The sequence below is a fragment of the Eumetopias jubatus genome, unplaced genomic scaffold, assembly GCF_037043125.1.
Source record: "Eumetopias jubatus isolate StellerSeaLion01/CBP00866 unplaced genomic scaffold, mEumJub1_p1.0 scaffold_10, whole genome shotgun sequence".
Taxonomy (NCBI): domain Eukaryota; kingdom Metazoa; phylum Chordata; class Mammalia; order Carnivora; family Otariidae; genus Eumetopias; species Eumetopias jubatus.
This window is the reverse complement of record NW_028274816.1, coordinates 26287285-26314279: the sequence shown is the minus strand read 5'-3', so window position 1 is coordinate 26314279 and position 26995 is coordinate 26287285. Positions and strand designations below refer to the sequence as shown.

At 41.0% G+C, this 26995-nt stretch overlaps 1 protein-coding gene across 1 annotated transcript in view; it reads right to left on the bottom strand.

Moving 5' to 3' along the window:
* Positions 1 to 862: 862 nt before the first annotated feature.
* Positions 863 to 26995, bottom strand: part of PHLPP2 (PH domain and leucine rich repeat protein phosphatase 2) — a 76253-nt gene continuing 50120 nt past the window's right edge. Inside the window, exons 10-19 of the mRNA XM_028097257.2 lie at positions 23948 to 24008; positions 20163 to 20258; positions 18206 to 18361; positions 15731 to 15931; positions 12429 to 12591; positions 12097 to 12227; positions 11357 to 11467; positions 10361 to 10555; positions 8269 to 8500; positions 863 to 5686 (exon numbers count right to left, since the gene is read on the bottom strand). Coding sequence (XP_027953058.1) covers positions 4532 to 5686; positions 8269 to 8500; positions 10361 to 10555; positions 11357 to 11467; positions 12097 to 12227; positions 12429 to 12591; positions 15731 to 15931; positions 18206 to 18361; positions 20163 to 20258; positions 23948 to 24008 — 2501 coding nt within the window. The 3' untranslated portion in view covers positions 863 to 4531. The remainder of the gene's footprint in view (positions 5687 to 8268; positions 8501 to 10360; positions 10556 to 11356; positions 11468 to 12096; positions 12228 to 12428; positions 12592 to 15730; positions 15932 to 18205; positions 18362 to 20162; positions 20259 to 23947; positions 24009 to 26995) is intronic.

Genomic DNA, 26995 nt, shown 5'->3' with positions numbered 1-26995 from the left:
TCAGAGGACTTGACTTCTGCCGCCCTGGAGTGGGGAGGGGAGTGTCTCAGAGAACTGAGGCACTGAAGCACATAGATGGTGGCTCTGAGCCCAGCATATGCAGGTGCTAACGAACAGCTGATGTACCAAAGTTTTAAAATGTTCATTCTGTTAGATAAGGAGGAAACCTGCAAAATGATTTCAATTGGCTTTTATTTAGAGAAACCTAATCTTGCTTGGGAGTCCAGAGATTATGGGAGACAACCAGTGGGGGACGGAGGGGGGGTGAAGATTTAATTTAGAGGCTTAACTGGATTTTAAGTATTTTGTGAGTCAGAGTCAACTCCTACATCTGAGGTTCTGACACCAAACCTTTACATTAGGACACACACGACGACTAGATTATCCAGTTGGCTCTTCTGTGTCATCATCAGCTCTGATTTAGGATCCATCAATTACTTACAAATGAGTTTCCTCTAGTCAGCTAGCAACCTGCATGCAAATAAGGACTCTTTCCTGTCTTCGGATTTATTTAAACATATAAGTCAAGTCAGAATATGTTTCTTAACATAAAAAAATCTTTATTGCTATTTCAGCTTAAGAGGCGAAAATATTTATTCTTGCCTTAACTCATAGCTTCATAATGTCATGGAATGTAGTTTCATTTGTTATCTTCCTCTAAAGCAAACAAAAAAAAAAAAAAAGGAGGGGGCAAGAAAAATCCTAAAGGTACTTTTGTTTAAGAAACTAATTCTATATACAAGTTAGAGAAATTACAGTTTCATGCTAAAATATTTATAAAATAACAGGTATTCCATTTTAAAACAAAGCCATGAAAAAGATATTCCATTTTATTTTATTTATTATTATTGTTATCGTTATTTTTTTTTACAAACAATAGATTTGCTGCAACATGCTCTGGCTCATATTATTGAATTAAAAAATTTAACACATTTCAAAAATATCAAAAATACACTATAATGAGTCTTAGGACTACAATACAACAATGATTGCACAAAACCATAAGATATGAACTCACTGTCTGGATGACATCCACTGGCAACAGTGAGAGAAAACCCTATAGCATCTGGGAGAAGTGCGTGAAATTTAGAATACAAGGAGCTTAGGTGTGACTTAATGATCACCAAATGAAAGAAACAGCAGGATTTACTGTAGCTGCTTTCCTCAATCTAGGAAGTGCTTACCCAACTATGGGGTAAGAGTCACTAACTGGAGAGAAAGATGAACTTGCCTCCGAGACGGGGAGTCTGAAAAGGCCCCACCCAGAGGGAAGTAAAAAGTGACACGAAGCAGTTCTCTAGTGATGCTGCAGGCATCACTGAATGGCTTGGAGACTAATTATTTAATAAATGGTACATTTATCCATAACAGCCAAATGCTCCCTTATGGAGGTGTCTTCATTAATAATTATTGAGTAGATAGAGAAGGTGAGCCTGTGGCTTCCAAGTACCTGCTTTTGCTGAAGGTCTGCATGGGAAGAAGAGCAACGTTTGATATTCAGTAGCTAAACCCAACCCGGCTGGCTCCACCTCCCGGAACATAGCACGGGCTACAGACAACTCTAATAGCACCCAATGATTACCAAGCTGCTTGTGCTGGCTCTTCCATACACCAGAAGAATGAATTCGCCAGCTTATTGCACACATACACTCTACAGCAGTATAATAATAACGCCCTCAGTTGTATGAGGAGTGCCAATTCAGTGACTCTCCGGTAGACTCGTAATGACATAGCGGCATTCAAACTTTCGAACGTATTTCCAATCTATTTGGATAAAAATAAGAATACAATGGCTGCCAAGACTCGTGTATTTTTCTTTCTTCCATGGGACTCCTGAACTGCTCCCAGAAGCAGGAGTGATACTCTTTCACAAATTCTTACAGTTCTCTATTAAATGGGAGGTACACACAGAGACCTGAGAATCACGCAGAGGCCAGAATCTCTGGGCTAGAGATCAAGGGTACTCTGCCCACCGGGGGAAACACATCCTCTCGGTAAAGTCCTGGGAAGCAGATTACATTCACCTGGAGAGAGATTCCTGGATTTCACCACCTGACAACCTAATCGGATCACAGGACTGTAAATGACCTCATAGGTCAAGAGTTCTGTATGCTATTTTTGGTAATGGACTATGGCCTTTTTTACCCTCTATTTTAATACAGAGCAATTAGAGGGAAATGAATGAAAGGAAGTTACAGAAAAGAGTTAGTTTGGTACTAACTACATGAAAGCCTGTATGAAAGGTTTCCAGTGCAACCTAGTGTTTCCTGAAAATAAATCTACCATGTAAAAGAACATTTGGAATTTTAGAGTTCTTCTGATGAAAAAGCAAATACTTTTGGTAAAGTCATTTCAGAACCGGGTTTCATGGTGGTTCCAATAAGTAGAGTGGGAAACAAAGACAAGAAACGGGCTCACAGAGATAAGGGACTATTTTTAAGAAACTATACTATGAAAGTGGTATATTCCCAAAGTAACTTTCTTCTGCAGACAGCATCAGTGTTGTGTAACTCAAAGAGTCTGCTGTCCGGAAGCAAGACGTTTCACATCACCCATCACTAATATTTTGGGCTTTTTCTTCATTTTCATTTCTCCATCATTCCCCCCCATTTCCCCATATAAAAATAGGGCAGCAACACAATTTGTTCCCCTTTTTCTAATGGCAGCTAAACTTTATATGAACTATTATATTCCCCGCTTCAAATCAAGACCTGAGTTGTAAAACTTTTTAGTAGCTGACCAATAGTTTGATACAGAGAAGTCAAGTTTTCCTGACAATATGGAGACTCAAACTCAGATTCTTGAGGGGTTGAACTTCAGACGGCCACTGGACTGGTATGGAATCCCCCAAGAGTGAGCCCCACTGACACACACACACACACACACACACACACACACACACGGATGTGGGGGCCGCTGAGGAGATGAGGACACATAACCATCTGAAGACAGACCATCCGGTTTTCTACTATTGCTTTAACAAAAACTTCAAAAACTCCCTCAAAGATATAAATAGATGGACAGACAGATCTATATATATCTCAACCCCATCTTTAACATTTTGTTTCTCATACAGCAAATTCATGGTTCCACACTATTTTTTTAATTGTGAAAGTATTCTAAAAATTCAAAGCACATTCCCCATTGGGTAAAATCAAGCAATGTCAAAATTTTATAGGAGTTAAGTAGGAATTAGTTTCCTAAGTAAATCTTGTAATGGAAAAGGCAACAGAACAAACATGGAAGGAACTGTATTTTGCTAGGGTTATGTGGAAAGTGCAAAAATACAGTAAACCAGGTTTTCTGTAAGCTTAGGATTTTCTCAATTAAGTCTTTCTTCCATTAGTAATTGAGCCCAGTACTCTGAAACCATGTGAGGTGGATAAGCAGTTTTCAGAAGAGTACTCTGTTCAACATTAAAGATGTGAACTCAACTCATTTCCGACGCTTTAGAAAACCATCCCTCTGCTCTAGAGTAAGAAAAGGAACAGGTCTAACCCATGAGCTCCGTTCATCCATCTGCTCTCATTCAGCCTCAGTCCGTGCAGAGTCACCTGCTACACTTGAATGCGAGCAGCATCAGCCTTGGCCCTATACATGAGGAGGCTGGCTGCCAACTCCATCATATGTCATGGGAAGAGGCCAGTCCCCAAATACTTCTCTTGTGATCTGCGGGGCAATTCCTTGCAGGTGTCACATTTGTCAAGGAGTTATTCTCTTTCTCTGATTGGGGGAGAAGCAGTCTTAGTCCTCTCTCCTTCCCCATCTTCATCCCCAAAGATCGTACTCCCCCAGGTTTCTCAGGAGCTTCCCAGTCTGCCCTCCAACAGGTCAAAGATTTCCCAGGGCCCTCCCTAGTACCCTCACAGAATGCTCCAACACCTGATGATCATTCTGTCTACAGACAAAGGTGCTGGGCTGCCTCTAAGAAGAATGGCTCGAGTGCAGATTCAAAAATAAAAAGTTCACAGTCAATGAAAAGTGCTCTCATTACATTACATACATAAATTATCTGATTGGTTCTACATTTCCAATAAACATCATTTCGAAAGGCTATATTCTCGTAGAGAAGAATGAAAAGCCATGTGACTAGTCACATCACATCCCATCAGTTAGGCTGAGATATAAGGTGATTTCTCTGTCACAGAGATCCATCAGCAGCAATAAGTAAAGAGAATCAATCTTCAGTTATTTCCTCCACAGAAAGAGTCCCTTTCCTGCCCAGGCAGGCAAATTCTCAAATTATCCTAGGAGAGAAAGGGTTAATGGCAGGTGGTAGGACTGATACAGAACAACATCTGCTTTCTTCCCAGTAACTCTGGGAATTCCAATGCAGGTTAAATGTGAAACTTAACACTGATGGTGTTTACTAGCTTATCCGGAGCAAGACCCTGATAGCTCTCACCATGTTTGGCTCCAAGTTCTACCCCCCTCAGCTATGGTTTAGAAATGCAGAGGCACAATGCCTCTGGAAGGACCCCTACCCCCACACTGCACAGCCTTCCCTAACCCTCCGGCTCCTGGGGGAGGGTTACAGAGCCGTGTCAAACTCCTCCGGGAGCTCGGTCCGATCCTCTTCGTTGGGCTCAGGCTCGGGCCTGCTTTCCTGGTGTTGCTTCATTTGCTCTTTCACTTCTTCTTCCAGGTCACGAGGTACAACAAACTGGTCCTCTGGCTCCAGCTGAGTGGGAGCAGCGAAGTAGCCAGTTTTCCTCTTGGGTGCTTCTGTGGCCACTTCGATGAGGTTCAGGCTATCTTGCAGGGGCACGATAGAGCCGTTCGAGAGTTTCTTTCCATACAGACAGGAAGTGGAGGGGGACTTCTGTAACTCCATCCTGTCCTTGCTCACTGGCAGAAGTATGCCACTATTCACACTGTTCTGTCTTCGGATCCCAAAAAACGATCCTCTAGCATGTTCCTCAGGACATGGGGTAGGAGAACTCTCTATAAGAGTGGGAGAGTTCTCGAGATCCCTTCCCCTACAGCAGTGGATATCCACTTCTACTTCTACTTTGCTGCCATTTGTTATGACACCTTCAACAGGCTGGTCGTCATCACTGTCCAGGCCATTGTCAGACTGGTTACTTGAGAAAGTCGCACAAGAAGGCTGGCGCTGAAACACCCCAGACGTGGGTGTTGGATGGAGGCTGCAGCGCCTCTCTGGCCTTGGAAGCAAGCCAGCATCCAGCCCGACAGTGTTGTGTTCATCAGAAGCAGTGGACCCCACCTCACTGCTCACCTCTGAGGTGGACATCTCGCTGCCAAACTCCGAGGCAATGCCACTACTGGAGGAAGGAGTGGTTGGCTTGGGGGGGTCCTTGATGATAGTGGTTGAAGCAAATCCCACAGGACCCGGGAGGGTGAGCCCATTCATTTCACATGTGCACCCTTCCTCACCGATGTTCAAATAAACCACCATCGCCCCGACATTATCCTGACAACCATAGCTCTGGGCTAATGTGCACAGCTTCTTGGCAGCTGCTAATGGGTCTTGCACATGGCGTACTGCGTTGACAGCTTCTGTATATGACAAGTGTTCCCACAATGCTTTGTTTCCCAGAATCAGCAACTCATCTTGAATAGTAAGTGGAGTGGCAGATATGTGGGGCTTAGGGAGGATCCAAGGGTAGAGGTATGTAGAGCCCAGCATCCGGGTACAGCAGGTTACCCCATTTACTTTGTTGTCCTAGGAGACAAGCAGAATGCAAATTCTGAGAAACAAGCAACAATGACATATAATTTTTATCTTAGATCACAATGCCGAGGCTCTACAGTAAAAGAGAACAGACGTATGGCTTTTCCTCAGACCTCTATAATTTAAGTGGACTTACAAAAATGAAATGTACAGAATTCTTAAAGGACAAAATATCATGTGGTTATTATACCAAATAGTTCATAGGACTGAGGTTAAAACCAATTAAAATTAAGTGGCTAAAAGTTTATAGCACCTGCACCTCAAGAGATATTTGCTCACATGAAGCACAGGCCTCAGCACATCCTTAAATAGAGAAACATCTGTTAGAAAAACAATAAGCAGAACTGTCATTAGTTCTCCATCACCAGTATTCTCACAAAGGCCAAAACTCAGGTGGGTCACTAAAAATGATTTCTCATTAAAGGCACAGTAGGGACGGAAAAGATTCAGTTAGATACTAAATGGCTAAGAGAATCTTTGTAGCTAAAGCATTAAATGATCTCTACAGCTATTTAGTCTAGAAAAGTAAAGTCTGAAATCCATAGCATAATTTACCTAATCTGTAAGGATTGTACCAGGAATGAATAGCAGATCAAGTCACAACTGATATAATTCTAAACTGAGAGGAAAAGGAATAATCCTACTTGCTGTCATCTGCCAAATACTTTGTACTGATTTCTTTTCAAGATAAAATCAAACAAAACCCCTAAAGCCACCAATATATTTGTTTCAGAGTTGTGGTCATTCTCTGGGTGAAAATCTTGGCTCTCTCGTTTACCAGAATTTGTCACAAACTCCTTATGTTTTATTTTTCTCATCTGTAAAATGGAAATAAAAGCACTTCTTTCATGGGGATTATTGTGAAAATTAAATAAAATAATAGTGTCAAGTGCTTAGCAAACAATACATGCCTGAGGTTAAACTGACATTTTAAGAGTAATTCTTGCAAGGGGCGCCTGGGTGGCTCAGTCGTTAAGCGTCTGCCTTCGGCTCAGGTCATGATCCCAGTGTCTTGGGATCGAGCCCCGTATCTGGCTCCCTGCTCCGCGGGAAGCCTGCTTCTCCTGCTCCCGCTCCCCCTGCTTGTGTTCCCTCTCTCACTGTGTCTCTCTCTGTCAAATAATAAATGAAATCTTAAAAAAAAAAAAAAAGTAATTCTTGCTTGCCTACGGCATCCCAAGAAGAACCAACACAACATTATCTAAATTCTGGAAAAAGAGATTAATCAAACACAAAGTTATCTTTTATCTTTCATTTGTTTTGACTGAAAGACCTTCCTGAGACTAATACCTCAGTATTCCAGAATCTTCTTAGTATCAACCCACATTGTAATGGTCCTTTTTTTTGGTTTTGTGTTCCTTGGGTGGAATTCTGACAGGACAGACAGCCTAGAAACGGACCCACACAAATACGGTCCCACTGACGGCTGCCAAAGGAGCAAGGGCAGTTCCACGGAGAAAGGACTCGTCTGGTCAGTGAATACTGCTGCAACAGCAGGATGTCCACATGCAAAAAGGAAAAAGGACTCTAGACACTGAGATTACATCTGTCACAGATTAATTAAAAAGAGATCACAGACCTAAATTAAACCAGGAAACTTCTAGAAGCTAACACAGAAGAAAATTTGGGTGACCTTGAATTTGGCAATGAGTTTGTAAACACCAAAAGCATGAGCCCATGAAAGAAAAAAAATGGTAAGTGGGACTTCATTCAAACTAAAAACTTCTTGGGGCGCCTGGCTGGCTCAGTCAGTAGAGCATGTGACTCTTGATCTCAGGGTCATGAGTTCAAGCTCCACACTGGGTGTGGAGTGTACTTAAGAAAAAAATGTTTAAAAATTAAAAAAAATTCACATTAAAACTTGTGCTTTGCAAACAACACTGTGAAAGGAGTGAAAAGACAGACACGGACTGGGAGAAAGTATGTGCAAAACACATGTCTGATAAGGACCTGTATCCAAAATACACAAAGAACTCTTAAAACTCAACAACAAAGAAACAATTAAAAATGGGCAAAGCATCTGAGCAGAATTCCGCTTTGCAGTAAACAATGTTCACATACAATTGCTAAAGTCTCTTTGAAAGCAAAAATGTGATGCTAATTACTAAAAAAGGAGACAAGCTATAAAACAGTAGAGATACTGATGCTTTGTTATTAAAAAACAAAACAAAATTAAAACCACCAGACCATACTAAGCCACACATAATATAAACAGTAAAAATATTTTAAAACTTTGCATTTCAGAACAGGGATGTCAGACTGTAGAATTTTTTCTTCTTCTATTTGGAATAATAAACCAGAGGAGTTGGAAATTAATCAAGGGAGATATTTACATTCATTTTACATGCTAGCTATACATCTGAAGGATGACAAATTAGGATTTTTCATTTCTAATTTGTTTTTTCTTTTTGTCAGTCATTGACTATTCATTAGATTTTCTTCTAGTACTATTATCTGGATTAGATACAAATTACCAGGCTTGACAGGAAGAAAATGGACCCTCAGTGCCTGTATGCAGGGCAGCATTCACTAGATTTGGGAAGCAGAAGTAACTGGTAGAGAGCGAGGTTCACCTCTGTTATGATGGCTTTCTGGGCCTTCACCCTTTGAGCCTCCTCTGGGTCCTGCTCCAGGCTGAAGACTTTCGAGAGGGGCACTGGTTTCCCACTGCGGCACAGGACCGCTTGGCATGTGCCAACGTTGGCTACAGTCAGGCTAAAACTACTTGTTGGGTCGGCAGTGTCAGGGCGGATGTAACAAAGGAGAGCGGAGGAGCCCAGCTTCTGGCCAGCCATTCCCAATTTCCTGTTTAGAAAAAAAAAGAAAACGAAGTTTTCAAAGTAAGTGGCAGTCCTTCATGTCCACGCCTTCCTTGTTTCTCTGCCACGTGACTGTGAGCCAGCCGCCCCGTGTTCACCTGAAGGCAGGCTCTTACTACAGGACATGCCTTCCATGCTCACCCGACTGAGAAGAGATTTTACAAACAGGCTGAGGGTAGGGGGAGACAGTGAAGATACATCTTTCTCTACGGCTTCTGCTTGTGTCTGATCACAGAGTGTTTTTCATTCAGTCATTTTCAACTTCGGCACATCAGAGTCACCTGGAGGGCTCATTAAACCAGATGGCTGGGCTCCCTCCCCAGAGTTTCTGAGGCAGTGGGTAAGGGGCTGGGCCCAGTAATCTGCACTTCTAACAAGTTCCCAGTGATGCTGAGGGTGCTGCTCCTAGAACACCACTTTGAGAACCACTCACTTAGGCTGTAAGTTCCTCGAAAGAAGGAGCACACTCTTCCTTCTGTATCTCCCATACACATGGCATCCATCCTCTAGTGCATGGCACACAGTGCTAAGCACAGAGCAGATACTCTGAGAAAGATCTGGTTGCAAATTCCAGCTCTGCCATTTGCTCACTGCAGATCCACAGCAAGGTATTTTTCTGATAAAATACCCACTTCTTTGGCTTGTTTGGAAAATTAAAGATATGGTATGAGAAAGACAGATTGGTCTTCTGCCTGGCTCTTGGAGGTGCTTCATAAACCGAGTTCTCTTTCCCAAACTCTTTATTTGACCAAGTTCCTAGCTCAATTCTATTACTGAAAAATAGATTCCTTTCCCAACATCTGTGCTTTGTGTTATAATGAGATAATACCAGCTCGGGCGCCAGACTATTCCATCTCAATCTCAATGATATAAGGTTACAACCCCTCAGTTGTGTATAGCCTTCACACAGCCCACCTGATGTACTTGATGCTGTATTAGCTACCGAGAGATTTTCAATAGTTTGGTTATATAGAGTTTTTGCCCTTAAGTGGCTGAGAAAATTAATTGGTAAATCCCCAATAGTAAGTATTCTAAATACACAAATCTGATCAGTGCTTAACCTTTTGTAGGTCACTGACTCTTTGTGAAGAATCTTACAAAAGCTTACACCATCTTCCTTCCCCTGAATGTACAAATGCACTTATGCACACACAACCTTCTACACACGATTTCTGGGTTTTCCAGATCCTCAGCAACCTCTGGGTTCAACAGGGAAAACAGATGGCTCTACAGGCTCTTTATTTTTTTTTTATTTTTTAAAAGATTTTATTTATTTATTTGACAGAGAGAGACACAGCAAGAGAGGGAACACAAGCAGGGGGAGTGGGAGAGGGAGAAGCAGGCTTCCCACGGAACAGGAAGCCCAATGCGGGGCTTGATCCCAGGACCCTGGGATCACGACCTGAGCCGAAGGCAGACGCTTAACGCCTGAACCAGCCAGGCGCCCCTCCACAGGCTCTTTAAAGGACCAAAGTCCCCGGGCCCCTGGGTGGCTCAGTAAGTAAAGCGCCTGCCTTCAGCTCAGGTTGTGATCTCAGGGTCCTGGGATCAAGCCCTGCATTGCATAGGGCTCCGCACTCAGCGGGGAGTCTGCTTCTCCAATCTCCCTCTGCCCCTCCCCTTGCTCATGCTTTCTCTTTCTCTCAAATAAAAATCTTAAAATAAATAAATAAAGGACCAAAGTCCCCACGTTCCTCTGTGCTGATACAGAGAGCAGTCATAGCAGAAGGATCAAGGTCTCACCTTGATCCTGTACCTATAAATTTAGACCCTGACCTTCTGGCTTAGTGAGATTTACTTTCCAAAAGTAGAACTGAGTTAGGGATTATTCAACCCACCTGCTTACCTGTGAGATACCAAGAAGGTGTTAGCCATGAAAACCGTGTCATTTGTTGACTGCTGTACTTCTTCTAGAAGCACATCTGCCATCGTGCACTGGAGTAGGCGAGGGAGCTCTTCATTTCGGTCCCCGTCAAACATGCCATACACAGCGCCCACCCCCTCTGCAAAGTTATCCACAGCTAGGGCAGAGACACACAGCCTGTACACAAACAGGATAAAAACCAACATCAGAGCAAGTTACGTTAAAAGGATTATTCTCCAGGGAGCCTTCTTTGAAAAGTATTAATTAAGGGTGGAAAAAACAGTAGTAAATTCTAATCTACACATGAAAACAGTATTAGGTAATTAGTAGCACCTGAAAGAGCTGATGTCCTAAGAAACAGAGGAATTCAGCCACACTCAGGGGCAGTACATACTTGCTTTGCTGTGCTGCCAGAGGCTGGAAAGATTCAAAGTTTTCCCTTAGTAGGGATTAAGGACTAGTACGGTCAACACCCTTCAGCCAAAGACCCCCAGGAGCACAACTATGGTGGAATGAGTTGGGCTTATTATGCCTTGCAGGAAGGGAGAACGTGCGCCATGGAAGTCCGCGGTGAGTAGGTAAGAGCGTGCTGGAAAGAACCCACTACAGGATTTGGGCTTTGGTTGGGTCATTTTGGGGAAGGTCTAATGAAGTGGACCAAGATTAGGTGCTGTCAGAAAGTGGGGCCCTTCTATGGTTGGGTATCTCAGTAAATCTTATCTATAGGGAAAGATGATTAGCATGAGGAGAAAATAGCAGTCACCATTTTAGCTGTGAGAGGGTGTGTGTGATATTTTGTGGACTGTGCATTCATTTTGTTTCTGTGTCACTGCACCATGGTCTCAGAGGGGTCTTCTCTGATGCCGGCATTCTATGATGTGCTTAAGTGCCACAGGAATCAATATGGCCCAGCTTTCAGCATCAGATCAGATGTCAGGGGCTGCCTTTTTAACTTCTTTCCATGGCCAAGATACTCACTTATTTCTCTGCCCTGCCATCTCGGCCAGTCCATGGCTCCAGAAGGTCGATGTAACTGTAGGATCGGTGGTTGGCAAAGGTTTCTGATCGATTTTCAAGGTGGTGATGTGGCTGTGGGAAGTGCAGGAAGGGAAGATGACACCACACAGGCTTCTGTGTTTCACAAGAACTATCCCAAAAGAACATGTGTTTTTATAAAATCATCTGCTGACAGACCAAGATTCATCTCCAGAGAGAACGGAAGGAAAGTAGTGTGCTGACCCATGGGCCAAGAAGGAGGAGAAAGGAAAAGGGTAGGAGGAAGAAACAGGGGCCAAATATTGTGGCAATCGGTACTGTTCATTTCAATGAAAAACCGAGCACATCCAAAGATTTCAAAGTCTTAGCCCACTACCTACTTAAATATTCTGATACAATGGAGGCTTGGTACAATGAGTGAGGTTGCGTTATCTCTTCGATGATGTAATGCAATGTAATCCGTGCCACCTAAAATGTCTATGTAAAAATATTCAGTGTGTGGCTGAGCAGTGCCCATGATGCTGAGTTCTGATATAAATGGGCTGTCTACTAGACAGAATATCTATCCATAACTGAATTAAGTAAAAGAACGGAGGGGCTCTATGGCCTGATTCATTCTCTTCCTTTAATTCATCAAGATCCCTACACACCTCTACAGGAGATCCACACATGGCTGGTGGAACTAAGAGCACATGTGGATTCAATTTCAAAATTTTTCCTACCTAAATGTGTCCAGCGTCTTGTGTTCCAGAACCAGATTCGTATTTCCGGTCAGGTCAAGGTCTTGTAAAGTAGCAGGCAGAGCCTCCGGAATCAGGATTTCTGTCAAGTCATTGCAACTTAGGTCTACAAACTGAGAGGAAAATGGGGAAATCAAAAGAGAATACATCACAGACAGCGAATTCTTAACTCCCTAACACTCAGTCCCCTACTATATCCTCAAAGGAAAGAATTTCTTCCCAGGAATCGATTAAATCTATTGTGATCCCGAACTGCCGAGAAGAGAAGACCCGCCATTTCCCCAGCAGGACACCATTCCATCACAGAAAAGTACCTGGATCTGAGGCAGCTGCAGTATTTCTGGGAAAATGCTGATGTTGTTGGAGTGTGCCACAAGGGTGTGAAGCCTTTTGCAGTTGCCTATGGTCGTGGGAATGGTTTTAAGCTTGTTGCCACTCAGGTTCAGTTCCTCCAGTTGCTCCAATTTATTTAGTTTGCTGAAAAAGAAACAGCCACGTAGCATGGTGCACCCCCAACAGGCAGCTGCCAAGCCGGGGTGAGGCGGCCTGGCCCATCTGCCAGAGGGCTGATCGGAATCCAACAGCCAGACGCCAGCAAAGGGAACGGCTCCCCAAGGTGACTGCTCCCCGAGTCTCAGCCTACCCTGCCTCCCACTGGGTCTCGAGGGTGGAAGCTTCCCTTGCATCTTCTATAGCTGTTGGATCTTGTGGGTATGAACATCTTCCTGTGATCTGACTTACGGGAAGAGGCTGAATCAGCACTGGCCCACGGTTGGTAGATGACTATGGTACTTGCTTGGCCACTAACTAGCTGCAAAATACTGCATAATTTAATGTCATTGGGCATCAACATCCTCAGCTATAAAATAAACAAGTTGGGGCACCTACGTGGCTCAGTTGGTTAAGCAACTGCCTTCGGCTCAGGTCATGATCCTGGAGTCCCGGGATCGAGTCCCACATCGGGCTCCCTGCTCAGCAGGGAGTCTGCTTCTCCCTCTGACCCTCCCTCCTCTCATGTGCTCTCTCTCTCTCATTCTCTCTTTCAAATAAATAAATAAATAAAATCTTTAAAAAAATAAACAAGTTGTACTAAATCATCACTAAGATTCCTTTCAATGTTAAATTTCTATAGCTACCTATTCATAACATAATCCATCTTCAGTAAACATTTCAGGAGTGCTTGCTGTGCACGCAGTGATGCACCAGGGACTATGATACAAGCGAGTCACACTGTTTTGTGGGACTAAGCAAGCTTTCTACACAGCAAGCAAAATATCTTCAGACAGCCTAACATCTTTATCTAGATTATTACAAACTGCTCTGATTTATTTATAGTTTATTAATTTAAAAATTATAAAAATAATAAACTCCTATAACATGGAAAGAAAGTTTGGAAAATAAATAAAATAAATAAAACATTAATACCACCAATGTGAAATTACTATTACTCTTTCTGCTAAATTAGATGCATATTCAGCATTTTCATATGCATATTTGTTTTACATAAAATTTATATCCCACCCTTTCCATGTGTCATAAATAATTTCTATTGCTAGAAAACTCATAAATACTTTTGAATAACTAAGCTCAGTAAATTAAAATTGTTTTCTTTCCTACTACAAAAGTAATGCATACTCATTGAAAAAAAACTAAAAAGTAGAGATAAACAGAAAAAAAATCTTTTAACCCTTCTACCACAGATAATCTCTCTCAACAGTCTGGTAGAAGGTATTCTTGTCCTTTTTAATGCAATATACTATATTTTTCAAAATAAAAAATGTTATATATTGTTTAATAACTTGCCTTTTTTTTAACTTAATACATTTTAAAAGTGTTCCCCTGTCCAAATCTCATGCTTTTCTCTTATACTACTCCCTACTTAGACCTAATTTGTAACCAGAAATGCAGGATCCCTATCTCACCAGCCTCTTACTGAGTACCCAGAACTATGCTAGATTCTGAAAGTAGTCCAAAAGAAACAGAAGATTTGGACTGTGCCTGTGTAATTAAATATTGTTCAGGAGATGACAGGGGGTTTATGATTCAGTATAGAACATTTTCTTTAATATACTGCTCCTAAATTCCATTTAGTTTTATTATCTGTATTCAGAGTACTCTAATTTTGTGTAATCTCCTATTACTTTTATCTTTATTTCTAACCTATCTTCATAATCTTTAATGTATTTTAAGTTTTGTATCAGTCTGCTTTTAATGCTTCCAATAAGAATGTCATCAGATTAGGAAGAATTCATCAGCTTCAGAGCATTCCATCTGCTATTTCCCAAAAGCTTCATAAACCAGTATGACTTATCAATGGTCTGTTGTTTCCACTTTACAGTAACATATCTGAGGCCAGTGGAATTAATCTGATAGGATTTCAAGAGATCTTTCACATGCTGAAATTAAGATTCTGCCTTCACTTTTTTTTTTAAGATTTTATTTGTTTATTTATTTGAGAGAGAGAGAGAGAGAAGCACGCTCCCCGCTAAGGAGGGAGCCCGACGTGGGGCTCAATCCCAGGACCCCGAGATCATGACCTGAGCTGAAGGCAGATGCTCAAACTGACTGAGCCACCCAGGTGCCCCAAGATTCTGCCTTCACTTGAAAAGCCATTGTTCAAATTCTTTGAAAGAAGCAATCAAGTTTATCCTGCCTGTCTTCTATAAGCTCCAAATACCTCATTTCATAAACATTCACAAAAATTATAATCTCTATGAATTTTTCTCAGTTTATCACATTTCTAAGACATCTGTTAAATAAAATTAGAATCAAAATATAGTTTTGTTTTCAAATTATAGCAAACATAATTTTATATGATATACATAATCTCATTCAAATTATATCAAATGTCATTTGCCTATAGTCTTCATTTTTGAAAACATGATTTTTGGGGCACCTGGGTGGCTCAGTCGGTTAAGCGTCTGCCTTTGGCTCAAGTCATGATCCCAGAGTTCCGGGATCAAGCCCCTCATCAGGCTCCCTGCTCAGCAGGGAGTCTGCTTCTCTCTCTGCCCTTCACCCTGCTGGTGCTTATTCTCTCTCACTCTGTCTCTCTCTCAAATAAATAGATAAAATTATTTAAAAAAAAAGGAAACATGATTTTTAATGACTACTTTCATGGTATAGGTGGATTTTTCTGGCATCAAATTTTCCAAAATTTTTTTTATCAAATATATTTTGGAAGATATTTCTCCACTGACACTGTTTACAACTTTGACAGCATTAATCATCTCTCTTATGTTTTCTTGTGGGTATAGCCATATATATATGATGAATAAATTAATGGACTCAACAGTATATTATAAAGCAGAGCTGACAAGGGAAAGAAAAAATTGTTTTTAGAAGGTATTTCTTAAGCTTGTACTTTTATAGGTTGAAAATTCTGAGATCATTATTAAGTAATTAGAACAAAGAATTAAATGCATTTTAGCTACGACTTCTCTGGTTACTGATACTTAACAACTGGGTACAGATTTTCTCATTCAACTAGTGGAATCAGCAGCAAGTTGCTCAACATAAAGCAAGAGGACCCAGTAAGATAACTGTAAGGTAGGCTGGCAAATGCAGATTTCACCCTATGTGGTGTCTGAAATGAACAATGGTTCCATTTGCTTACCTTGCAGGAAAGGTCTGTAGCTGGTTGTTGGCAAGATGCAAGATTCGCAGGTGCGGGTGGCCCACCAAAACAGGCACACACTGGTCTGTCAGGAGGTTGTTGGTCAGATAGAGCAGCTGCAGAGCACTCAGACTCTCCTCGCCTGTGCCAGCAGACGGCAAAGATTCTAGACTGTTTGCAGAGGCATTCAAGTATCTGAGACTGACACAACACACACAAATCACCATTTCCTTTATGGTTATTTGTTACCATCATACCATCTCAGTATGGAACACTGCCATTTCATGCTCCCAAACTTGTGACACAAGTAATTTCCTCCAGGGTATTATTTTTCTAATTGATTCTATCCACCCAACCAAAGTTCCTTTTATTCAACTCATGCAAGCCCAGCAGAGAGGAAAGAATTTAGGCTTGCTTGTATTCCCAAGCTTCTGCAGTGGCCTGATTCTAACCTAGTTTCATCTTTTACTGTCTGTTGTCCATAGAAAAGGTGTTTTTGAATGTCATGTTCACAAATATCCCAATTGTGAAGACACCCTTCAGAAAAGTTTTTGTCTGACTTTTAACAGGCTCATATTTATTTAGCCAATTCCCTGAAAGTCCCCTAATAACGGGCATACAGGCTGCTGGCCACTCTTTGCTATTACAGACATCATAATGAGCAGCTTCATGCCATTATCCAATTATCCCCTTAGGCCATATTCCCAGAAGCAGGATTTGTAGGGTCAAAGATACATCTATCTTTGAGATTTGTGTATATATTGTCAAACTGAACTCCAGAAAGGCAATACCAAGTTATACCTTCCCTGAGAAGGATATAAGAAAGTCCGTTTGCTCAATCCTTTGTCAACACTGAGTATCATAATTCATTTTAATCTCCACCAATCTAACAGGTAAAATATGGTATGATTTTAAAAATTTGCCCGGCATGGTGTTTGGTATATATATACCATGCTTAATAAAAGACAGTTATTATTATTAACCTTGTTGTGTTCAGTCTTCTTCATATTATGTGATCCACATCCCTAATTAGCTGTTTAGTTGTTAAGGGTAGTTTATATGTATGTATATCTTTGTATGTCCCAAAAGTTCTCTGTGCAGAGTTAGGGTTAGACTAATATCATTGACAGTTTGCTACAGCTACTAAGTAGCTTCCTTACTACAAATTCTAAGGTTGTGAACTAATTTTGTTCAGACTGTCATTAGAACTAAATGCAGTGGGGCGCATGGCTGGTTCAGTCAGTGGCGTGTGCGACTCAATCCTGGGGCTGTGGGTTCAAGACCCATGTTAGGTGTGGAGATTGCTTAAAAATAAAAACTTAAAAAAGAAACAAACCAGCAACAAAGAGGGCACTTGGGTGGCTCAGTCAAACATCTAACTCTTGATATCGGGGTTGTGGGTTCAATCCCCTCATTGGGTGTAGAGATTTCTCAAAAATAAAATCTTGGAAAAAAAAAAAAAAGAAAGTGTCTCAGTTGGTTAAGCATCCAACTCTTGATTTTGGCTCAGGTCATGATCCCAGGGTTGTGAGATCAAGCCCTGCGACGGGCTCCATGCTGGGCATGGAGCCTGCTTAAGATTCTCTCTCCCTCTACCCTTCCCCTTCTCTCTTAAAAAAAAAAAAAGAGCTAAATGCACTGTTATGCATTACTAACAAATACTTGTTAATTAAAAAGTTAAATGTTACTGCATTAAAATCCCATATACTTTCCAAAAAGAAAATTTCCCTCAACACTTGTGAGCTAAATGCCTTTTGCATGTATCCTATATAGCCTTATGTTAAATTACTAATGCTTATCTCTGTTTTCTCCATTTATATACTTAAGACAATATTGCGGAAGACTATAATTAAAACTAATTTTCACTTAATGGTGACATATGCATGAGATAAACCAGATTACAGGAAGTAACAGGAAGACACACTATTTGTTAATTTACAATGAGAACGCAAATAACACCTTTTGGAACAAAGTTACCTTTAAATGCACAGTTTTCAAAGGAGCTAGTAAAAAAGCACTGCACATTAAGAATGTAACTTCATGATAACCTGGTAAAGCAAGAAGCAAAAACTAAATTAACTTTAGTGATATGTCCTTTTCTCCCATATGCAAAAGCTGAAAATTGCCTAAGAAAGCTTTATCCGAATGCTAATTTTTCTTCAAGAGGTCATAAATGTATTCATTTTCGGAGATGAAAGCCTGTTTGAAATTTCCCAAGCTGCTTGAAACTGTTTACAACACTAAAACTTCTTCAGTATTTGATGGTTATTTCAACTTCTGAGTTAAAGACTACTGCCTCATACAAGAGTGCCCTATCTGATTTCATATAAATTACTCATATAAGTAAGTCTCCACCCATAGTTGGACCATGCAGCAAACACTGTAAATAGAGTTCCAAAGGTCACTCCGAGGACAAGTCAATACTGTTTGTTTCACCAATGGCTCTCTCTTCTAAAAAAACTCTGTGGCACTTACTTTAAGGCCTTGGAGAAGAGCGTATCTGGCAGCCTGGTGAGTAGGTTATGCTGAATATCCAGCAACTCGAGAGGGATGTGTTCCACCAGCACCGGCAGGCTCTGCACCTGGTTGTGCCCCACCATCAGCTTTCTGAGACTCAAGCTACTAAGGATTCTAAGGGCAACAGTACAAAGAAACAAATGAAAAACTTCCTTAAATCATTCTTTCTAGTTTGCCCTTGACCATCTCCCTGAAATCAGTAAACTAATAGAAGCCTATCCTAGACAGTCTCATCACCAGCAAGCACCTGAGCCAACAGAGTGGCCACGACCATATGCTTACCCATCACCCACCAGGAAGTCATTATAAGGTCATTTTGGGAAAAGATGACTTAATGAAAGCAAACAACACAGAATAGATCTAAACAAAAAAAGGAATTTCTAGAATAAATTGATTTATATTTTAAGTCTAGATAGCACCAAAAGTTCAGTGAGTTTATTTATATAGTTTATCCTTGAACAACATGGATTTGAACTGCGTGGGTCCATTTACATGTGGATTTTTTTTTTTTAATAAAGGCAGTAGAGTACTGTAAATGTATTTTCTCTTCCTTATGATTTTCTTAATGAGATTTTTCTTTTCTCTAGCTCACTTTAAGAATAGAGTATAAAATACATATAACATACAAAACATGACTATTTATGAGATCAGTAAGGCTTCCAGTCAACAGTAGGCTCTTAGTAGTTAAGTTTTGGGGGGAGTCAAAAGTTACACGTGGATTTTCAACTGTGCAAGGGTTGGGACCCATAACCCCCACATTGTCCAAGGGTCAACTCTAACTGTAATAAATAACAAAATTTATTATAACAAAAACTACTACTTATTTAGTGTTTAAAATGTGCTAGGCCATTTTAACTATTAAGTTCAGAAGAGTTAAGGGACTTTGATTCTCACACTAAATGTGGGAAATAGTATCATAATTTGAACTAAGGTCTGATTCCAAAGGCTGTGTTCACACCTACTGTGCTGCAAGCCGCTAGTTTATTTTAAAGACTCTACTAGATGACCCCCACACATTTCACACCTCAGTGCTTTTGAATATTCCATTCCCTCACCCCAAGTGCCTCCCTCTTTCCCGCTCCACATACAGAAATCTCACCATCTTGTAAAAGGTCAAATCAAATATGCAAATCTCTCATGAAGCATTCTCCAATTGTTCAAAGTTGTGAATTTCTAAAACATTTGATTCATACAGTGTAATGATGAAGAGTGAGGGCTTCAGAGTAAGAACGACTACACTCAAATGACAGCTCCCATCATTTCCTAGTCAAGTGTGACCTTGGGCAAATTACCTACCCGCTGCAGGCCTTCATTCCCTCATCTGTAAGATGAGAGTAAGTGCGTCTAACTAATAAGGTGGTTAAAGCTTTAATAAGATAATAAGTGAGGTTCTTAGAACGTTACTCAGTTCCTAACAACTTATCCAATACAAATGATTATCACAAGCAGATCTCTGACCTATGCCAATAACTCTTGTTACATTTTATCACAGTTATCTGTGCACAAGGCATCCCAACTATCCACTTACTGCAGTTCCATGCAGGCCAAGACTGTGCACTAGCCATTACTGTATTCCTTATAGCACTTCACAGTGCCCTACACTCAGAAAGTACTCAATATTTATCAAACAAATGAAAACACCTTTGAAAGGCAACCCAAGGGGCGCCTGGGTGGCTCAGTCAATTAAGAGTCTGACTTTGGCTCAGGATGTGATCCCAGGGTCCTGGGATGGAGCCCCATGTCGGGCTCCCTGCTTCTCCCTCTGCTTCTGCCCCTCCCCCTCTGTCTCTCTCTCAAATAAATAAAATCTTAAAAAAAAGAAAACAAAGACAACCCAAATCTAGGAAAATAATTACACATACACACACACATATTAATACATATATACATAATACATACATTAATACACACATACCTCATGGGAACCTCTGTTAGAAGATTATAGCTCACATCTAATATTTCCATCTTCTTTGCTTCACAGGCCCAGTCAGGGACACACTCTAGCAGGTTTCTACAGAAAATAATTAAAAGGCATCGCTGAAGATGACAAGTGGAACTCATTTCACTAGTCTGTAAGGTATCTGTTAACTGGCCTGTGACCTCCTTGAGGACAGGAGCACTCTCCCCAAGGCATCCCTAGCACACCACCTGGAATATAGTAAGTGCTCAAGGAATGCTGTAGATAGGCAGAGAGAGATAAACACACGAACATGTATTATATTGGATCAATTATGCTACGCGCTCAAAGAAGACACTGAGGAGGTTCTGAACACTACAGAAAGCACAGACTAGAGAGATGGGGTGAGGAAAGACAATGAAAGCTGTGGCTTTCTAAACAAACTTTCAAAGACGAGTAGGATTTGCACAGGTAATGAATGACTGAAGGAGAAGAGAAGGAAATTGTAGAGAAAATGAACGAAGTGAATACAAGTGAGGAAGCGGGGACAGAAGGTAAGTGGTGAGAGAAGCTGCGAGTCATTACAACGTGACCCAGGCCACCCGGCGGATACTTAGCACAAGAAATTCTATGTTCATTCTATGAACATTCTATGTTCAGATGCTACTTAGCTTTGCTAAGGCTCAAAGGATCTACTGAGATCACATAATGAGGCACAAAGAAGCAGGTGCTGTAAGAGATGCGCAGGTACTGTCACAAGAGCCTAGTAAAGGATCAGGGCAAGCTCCCCAAGATATATGACATCTGGGTTAGAATCTGAGGAATGCTGTACACTGACCCAAGATGACAAAAATATACTAAGCAAGAGGTGACAACATGAGTTAGAGCAGCAACAAGAAAAGAAATGACATGATATATGTGAGGAATAATAAGCAGTCTGGTGACACCAGAGCAGCAAATATGGAGCCAAGGCATAGGAAAAAACCTGGAGAGACCTAAATCATGTCTAGAAGATTGTGACTTTATCCTGCAGGTACAGGGGGATCACTGAAGTGTTCGTAAGCAGTGGGGAGACACGGTTGGTATTGCACCTTCAACAGCTCACTCTGGGGATACTCAGAGGTCCAGCTGAGGTTCTTTTTTAGTAAAAGGAAGCTGTTACAGATTTCCAGACAAGAAATGGTATGAGCCTAAATGGGTGGTAATACACATGGAAAGGAGGGGAGGGATTCCAGAAATATTTAGGAGGCAAAAATCAAAACAACTGGGAGATGAATTAGACATGGGAGTAGAGCAGAGGGAAGAATAAAAAATGACCTTCAGGCTTCTTGTCTAGAAAGCCAGGGAGAAAAATCATATCCCGAGAAACGACTGGTAGGCTCCAAACAAGGTTGGAAATGTTAGTCGCAAGTGGTGTCCATCTGATAGGACTATCTTACGATAATGTCAAAAGCTGAAACAGACACAAGACAACAAGCTAAGCTAGGGTTGGAGGAGTGGATAAGGAGTTTCGTTTGGCACATGTGGGAGGTACTTGGAGACGGGCAGGTCAAAAATGCCTAATGCACAAGTAGACACATAGGTCTGAGGCTGGAAGAAGAGGTCTGGGCTGGAGATCCAGGTGATGCTGATGCCGAAGTGTAGCTGAAATCATTGGAGTAAATGAGACTTTGTCACATGAGAATGCAGCAGGTAAGGACAGACCTGGAATAAGTGACCTGTAAAAGACTGGCTGAGGAAGAAGAGTACATGCAGGAGACAGGAGTGGTTGAAGCAGCCTGAAAAAAAAATCAGATCATATTAGGCAGCTGAGGAAAAAGCATGCTTGAAGAAAAGAGCAGGATTAACAGTGTCAATTTAGAGAAGTTCCAGATGAGAAGACCGAAAGCAAGCTGTGATGGGATAAACAAATGGGAACCGAGGAAAGTGAGCCAACAAATGCAAATACTTCCTGAGAAATGTGGACAAAAAGGGAATGCGAAGAACTAGATAGGACCTAGAGGGGCTGCAAGTATCTGTCTTTGTTAAGACCGAAGAAGTGTGAGTGTGGGTAGATGGAGAAAAAGGAATACCCTGACCACACCAGAAGGGGAGGAAGTGGTGACTCACAGAGCAAGGTCTGGAGCAGGGAAGCAGATGCCATCCCAGGCCCAGAGGCTGCACTGGACTTGAACAGAGGAAAGCAGCTGAGAATGGATACGAATCTCCATGCATTTAAGCAAGGTGGGAAGAAGCTGAGGGAGATCACCTAAGACAATCTCTCTTTTCCCAGTCAAGTGAGAAGCTAAGCTCTGGAGTAAGGAGATGGGGGGGGTGTGCAGCTGAGGGAAGCCGAACAATGTGGAGCAGATACCCAGGACACTGGAAGGACCTGACAAGAGAAGAGACTGATAAGCTCCAGATGAGGTTGGAAACTGAGACTTTACAGTGGTGTCCATATGATTTTATTTAGCAATTATCAAGCCCAGAGAAGGTAAATCTTAGTACTGACCCATGCTGGGGTTTTGCTGAGAAGATATGACAGAAAGAAATGGATGGAGGGGAATCTAGAACAACAGCTTAATAATAATGGTAACAAAGTAACAACAACAAAAAGAAACCTGGCTCTAACAGTTAATATTTCCTGAAAGACTACTCTATGCCAGGGGCGCCTGGGTGGCTCAGTCGTTAAATGTCTGCCTTCGGCTCAGGTCATAATCCCGGGGTCCTGGGATTGAGCCCCGCATCGGGCTCCCTGCTCCGCGGGAAGCCTGCTTCTCCCTCTCCCACTCCCCCTGCTTGTGTTCCCTCTCTCACTGTCTCTCTCTGTCAAAAAATAAATAAAAAATCTTAAAACAAAACACAACATCTTCTTAAAAAAAAAAAAAAGACTATTTTACGCCAGGCACCATACTAATATTTTGCATTTAGGATCTCATTTAATCTTTGACGCTGACCATATAGGACCCCATCCACTTTCTACCTGCTCTATCACTCTATAATCACAGCATTTAAGAAGCTACCCTGTAACTGCTTGTTTGGTTGTCAAACTCTCCAATAGGCTATAAAACTCAATCACCGAATCCTGAATGCCCAACAGCGTTTAAAAAAAAAAAAAAAGGAAAGAAAGCAAACCTCAGTTATATTTGTTCTTGACCACCAATGGAAGTAATAAAATCCTGAATATAATTAATATCACTCTAACCATCAGACCAACACGGGTCATAAGAATACCAAAAAAATAAGAGAATAAAAATTTAAAAATAAGACAATAAAAACCAAGAATTATCTGAATTTAATCAGCAAGAAGGAAATCACTACCATGAAGGAGATAAAAGTTCTTCTTTGTTTGCATCTCATTCTAAATTCCCAGACTTTGGGGCACCTGGGGGGCTCAGTCAGTTAAGCAGCTGCCTTCGGCTCAGGTCATGATCCCAGGGTCCTGGGATCGAGCCCCGCATCGGGCTCCCTGCTCAGGCTGGGAGCCTGCTTCTCCCTCTTCCTCTGCCTCTCCTGCTTGTGAACTCTCTCTTTCTCTGTCAAATAAATAAAATCTTAAAAAAATAATAATAAATAAATAAATAAATTCCCAGACTTTAAGAATGAGTAATTCACAGGCACCTTTCTGTTTCAAGAGGACCTTCCCTCGAAATAGATGGTATGGCAATTAAAAGTATTCCTCCACTCGTCCTTTCTCCCTTCTCTAGGCTACCCAAATATTTCAATGTATTAGATCTCTTATACCTCAAAACTACCAAAGTATCCACATCTAACTCTTAAATATTAATAATCAAACAAGCACCACTCTCATGAGACACACTCACCGGGAAAGTTCTAGAGAAGTAAGTTGACTGGGTACTGGATAGACATTCACTGCTGTCAGCCCTAATCAAAAAACAAACAAATGTTAGTGACACTCTCCAAAGAAGAAAGTAACTGAGAGTAAACAAGAGCAAAGTGGCTCAGTGAGATCACCAGAGAGAAAACTAATGTCATCTACTGAGATGGACTGAAGACAAAAACCTGGGTAACTAGCAATGACTAACTTTACCTGATCGTGATCTGAAACCAAATAGAACAACTAATAGAAGGATCCTGTGTACTGGTCTGGACTCACACTAGCTCAGGCAGTTGTTAAATGTCAGCAGTGACTACTTAGCTTTTAAACTTAAAAAAAAAATTAATAATTGGATTTTTACTGGCAATATTTTAACTTTTAATTAAAGTAAAACGTAAATATAGAAAAGTGCAACAATCTTAAGTGTATAGATCAACGAATTTTTACAAACAAAACCCAGTGGGGTAACCAGTACCCAAATCAAGAAACAGCATATTACCAGTTGCCCCCGAATCCCCCTTTAGTCACTCCCCAGCTGGGCAACCCCACCCTGACTCCCAATACCACAGATCACTTTTGCCTATCCATAAAAATACACACATACAGTCTACATACTTTTCTGTCCGGATTTACTCCACACCGTGATTGTGAGATTTGGTCCTATTACTGCATATGGCTGTAGTTCATTTTCATTCTCGTGGCCGTATCAAATTTTTTATGTAAATATACCACAACTTATTTAAGCATTTTAGAGTTGGTGGGCATTTGAAGTCTTTTCCAGTTTGGGGTTACTATGAACACTGCTTCATGAACATTTCTGTCCCTGTCTTTTGTGGACTAATGCAAGGAGCGTTTATGTTGGATATAAGATAGGGGAGAGAGAGAGAGAAGATAATTCTACGGGTTTCCAAAGTGGTTGAACCAATTTACACTCACAACAGCGGACACTGGCATTTTTAGTCTTTTCCATTCTTGTCGCTCTGGTAGGTGTGCAGTGGTGTCATACTGGGGTTTCAATTTGCATATCCCTGATGACCAGTGAGGTTGAGTGCCTTTTCCTACATTAACTGATCACTTGGATAACCTCTTTTGCGAAGCTGAGTTCTTTACTTTTGAGGCATCAGAACTGCAAGTTTTGGTGTGAATTCTTCCAGGTTGTAGAACTTAAGGATTCCTTCCGTCAACAGAGTGGCTAACTTCAAGCAAGCCCCGTTTAGTAGGGCTCTGTGAGAGAATCTCAGTCCCCTAAGACACTGTGTATGTCAATGAGGCCTTTTCTAGCAGGGCCACTCATTCAGATTCTTTAGATACATTTAGAATAGAGAATGAGCCTGATAGCAAATATTTATATGACAAAAAGACCGACTACCATCTCACAACGGTATCTACATAAACAGCACAAGAAGACCTACTCATCAGCTTTGACACTATTTTGACCTAAGCAATTAATCTAAGCTACAATTTGAAACTTCTCTAGCATAATAAAAGGCAATGAAAAGAGAAGTCCTTATCTTTTATCCTAATAATGTATTTTAGAGTCACAGAAAAGAGAATAAAATAATGAACACTCGTCCATCCATCAACCAGCTTTTAACAAATCTTCACATTCTGCCTTATATGTTTCAGACTTTTTTAAGAATTAAAACACTGCATATACCAAGAGGTACACATCATTCTGAATATGACTTTTATCCTTCCCATGGGTTCTTTTATGCTGTTATGGCATACATACAGCTAAGGAAACATTTCTGTGTGTTTGAAAATCTGATACAACGATCTTGGTGTACATATAATTATGCACTTTTTTCCCCTCAAAAAATGTTTATAAGATTTACCCAGATTAATACACAGAGCTTTAGGGCATTCAATTTCCATTGCTGTGCAATATTCTATTGTATAAATATGTCACTGTTTACACATCTTCCTATCAACAGTTGTATTTTTTTCTTATTTTTTTTTTCACCATAAGGAACAACGCTGTGATGAACCTTCCTGTACACAGCACCTTATGCTCATGTGAGTGTCTCTGGGAGATATCTCAAGTGCAGGAACTGGCAGAATATGGGCTACACGCATCTTTGACTTCTCTTAACACTGTCTAATTGCTCCCCAAAGTGGCTTTACCAACTGACGCTCTCACTGACCAAGTGTGAGAGCTGCTTCTTCACATCTTCAATAGCACTTAGTATTCTTTTTTTAATTTGGTGAGTATACAATGGCATTATCAAAATTTGCATTCTCCGACACTTAGTGATACTGAACATCTTTCCCCATCCTTAAACACAGAAAAATTATAATTTCCTTGGTAAAGAACGCTCCAACAAATATGGGGCCTTTTCTACTGAAAAATATTCATGGAGCAAATCACTATTGAAATGAGTGGCTTCTTGTTCTAGAACTGAGGCAGCACAAAGTTTTAGACTAGAGATGGGCAAAACTTTTTCTGTCAAGGGCTAAGCCTGTGGTAAATATTTCAGGCTTTGCAGCCCCCCCTCCCCCAGTCTCTCTCACAGCTATTTCATTCTGCCACTGTCTTGTAAGACCAGTAACCTGTAAACAAATGACTGTGGGCATGCTCTAATCAAACTCTATTCACTGATATTTGAATTTCATAGAACTTTCCCAAGTCAAATTTATTTTATTTTTTTTAACCCTGCCATTAAAAAATGTAAAAACCCATTCCTCATGGGCCACATAGAAACAGGTGGTGGGCCAGATCTAGTCCCTGGCCTGTAGTTTGTCAACGCTTATTTTAGGCTATTATTGATACTCTATTTTGAACATGTTTGTGCACCCCCCTATCCCTCGTTATTTTGCAAAATGCCTCTTATTATACTCACTTAGTGAATCTCCAAGTATCCTGAAATGCCTTTTTATGCATATCTCAACCACTTAAGTGTTGACAGCAAACTTAAAAAATAAAGCTGGTCTCAATAAATCTCAAACTACACTTTGCAGAGTGGCTGAGCAACACCACAGATGCCACTGTTCTTTGAAAGCTCAGACAAGAGCTACAAGAGAGAAAACAGGAGGC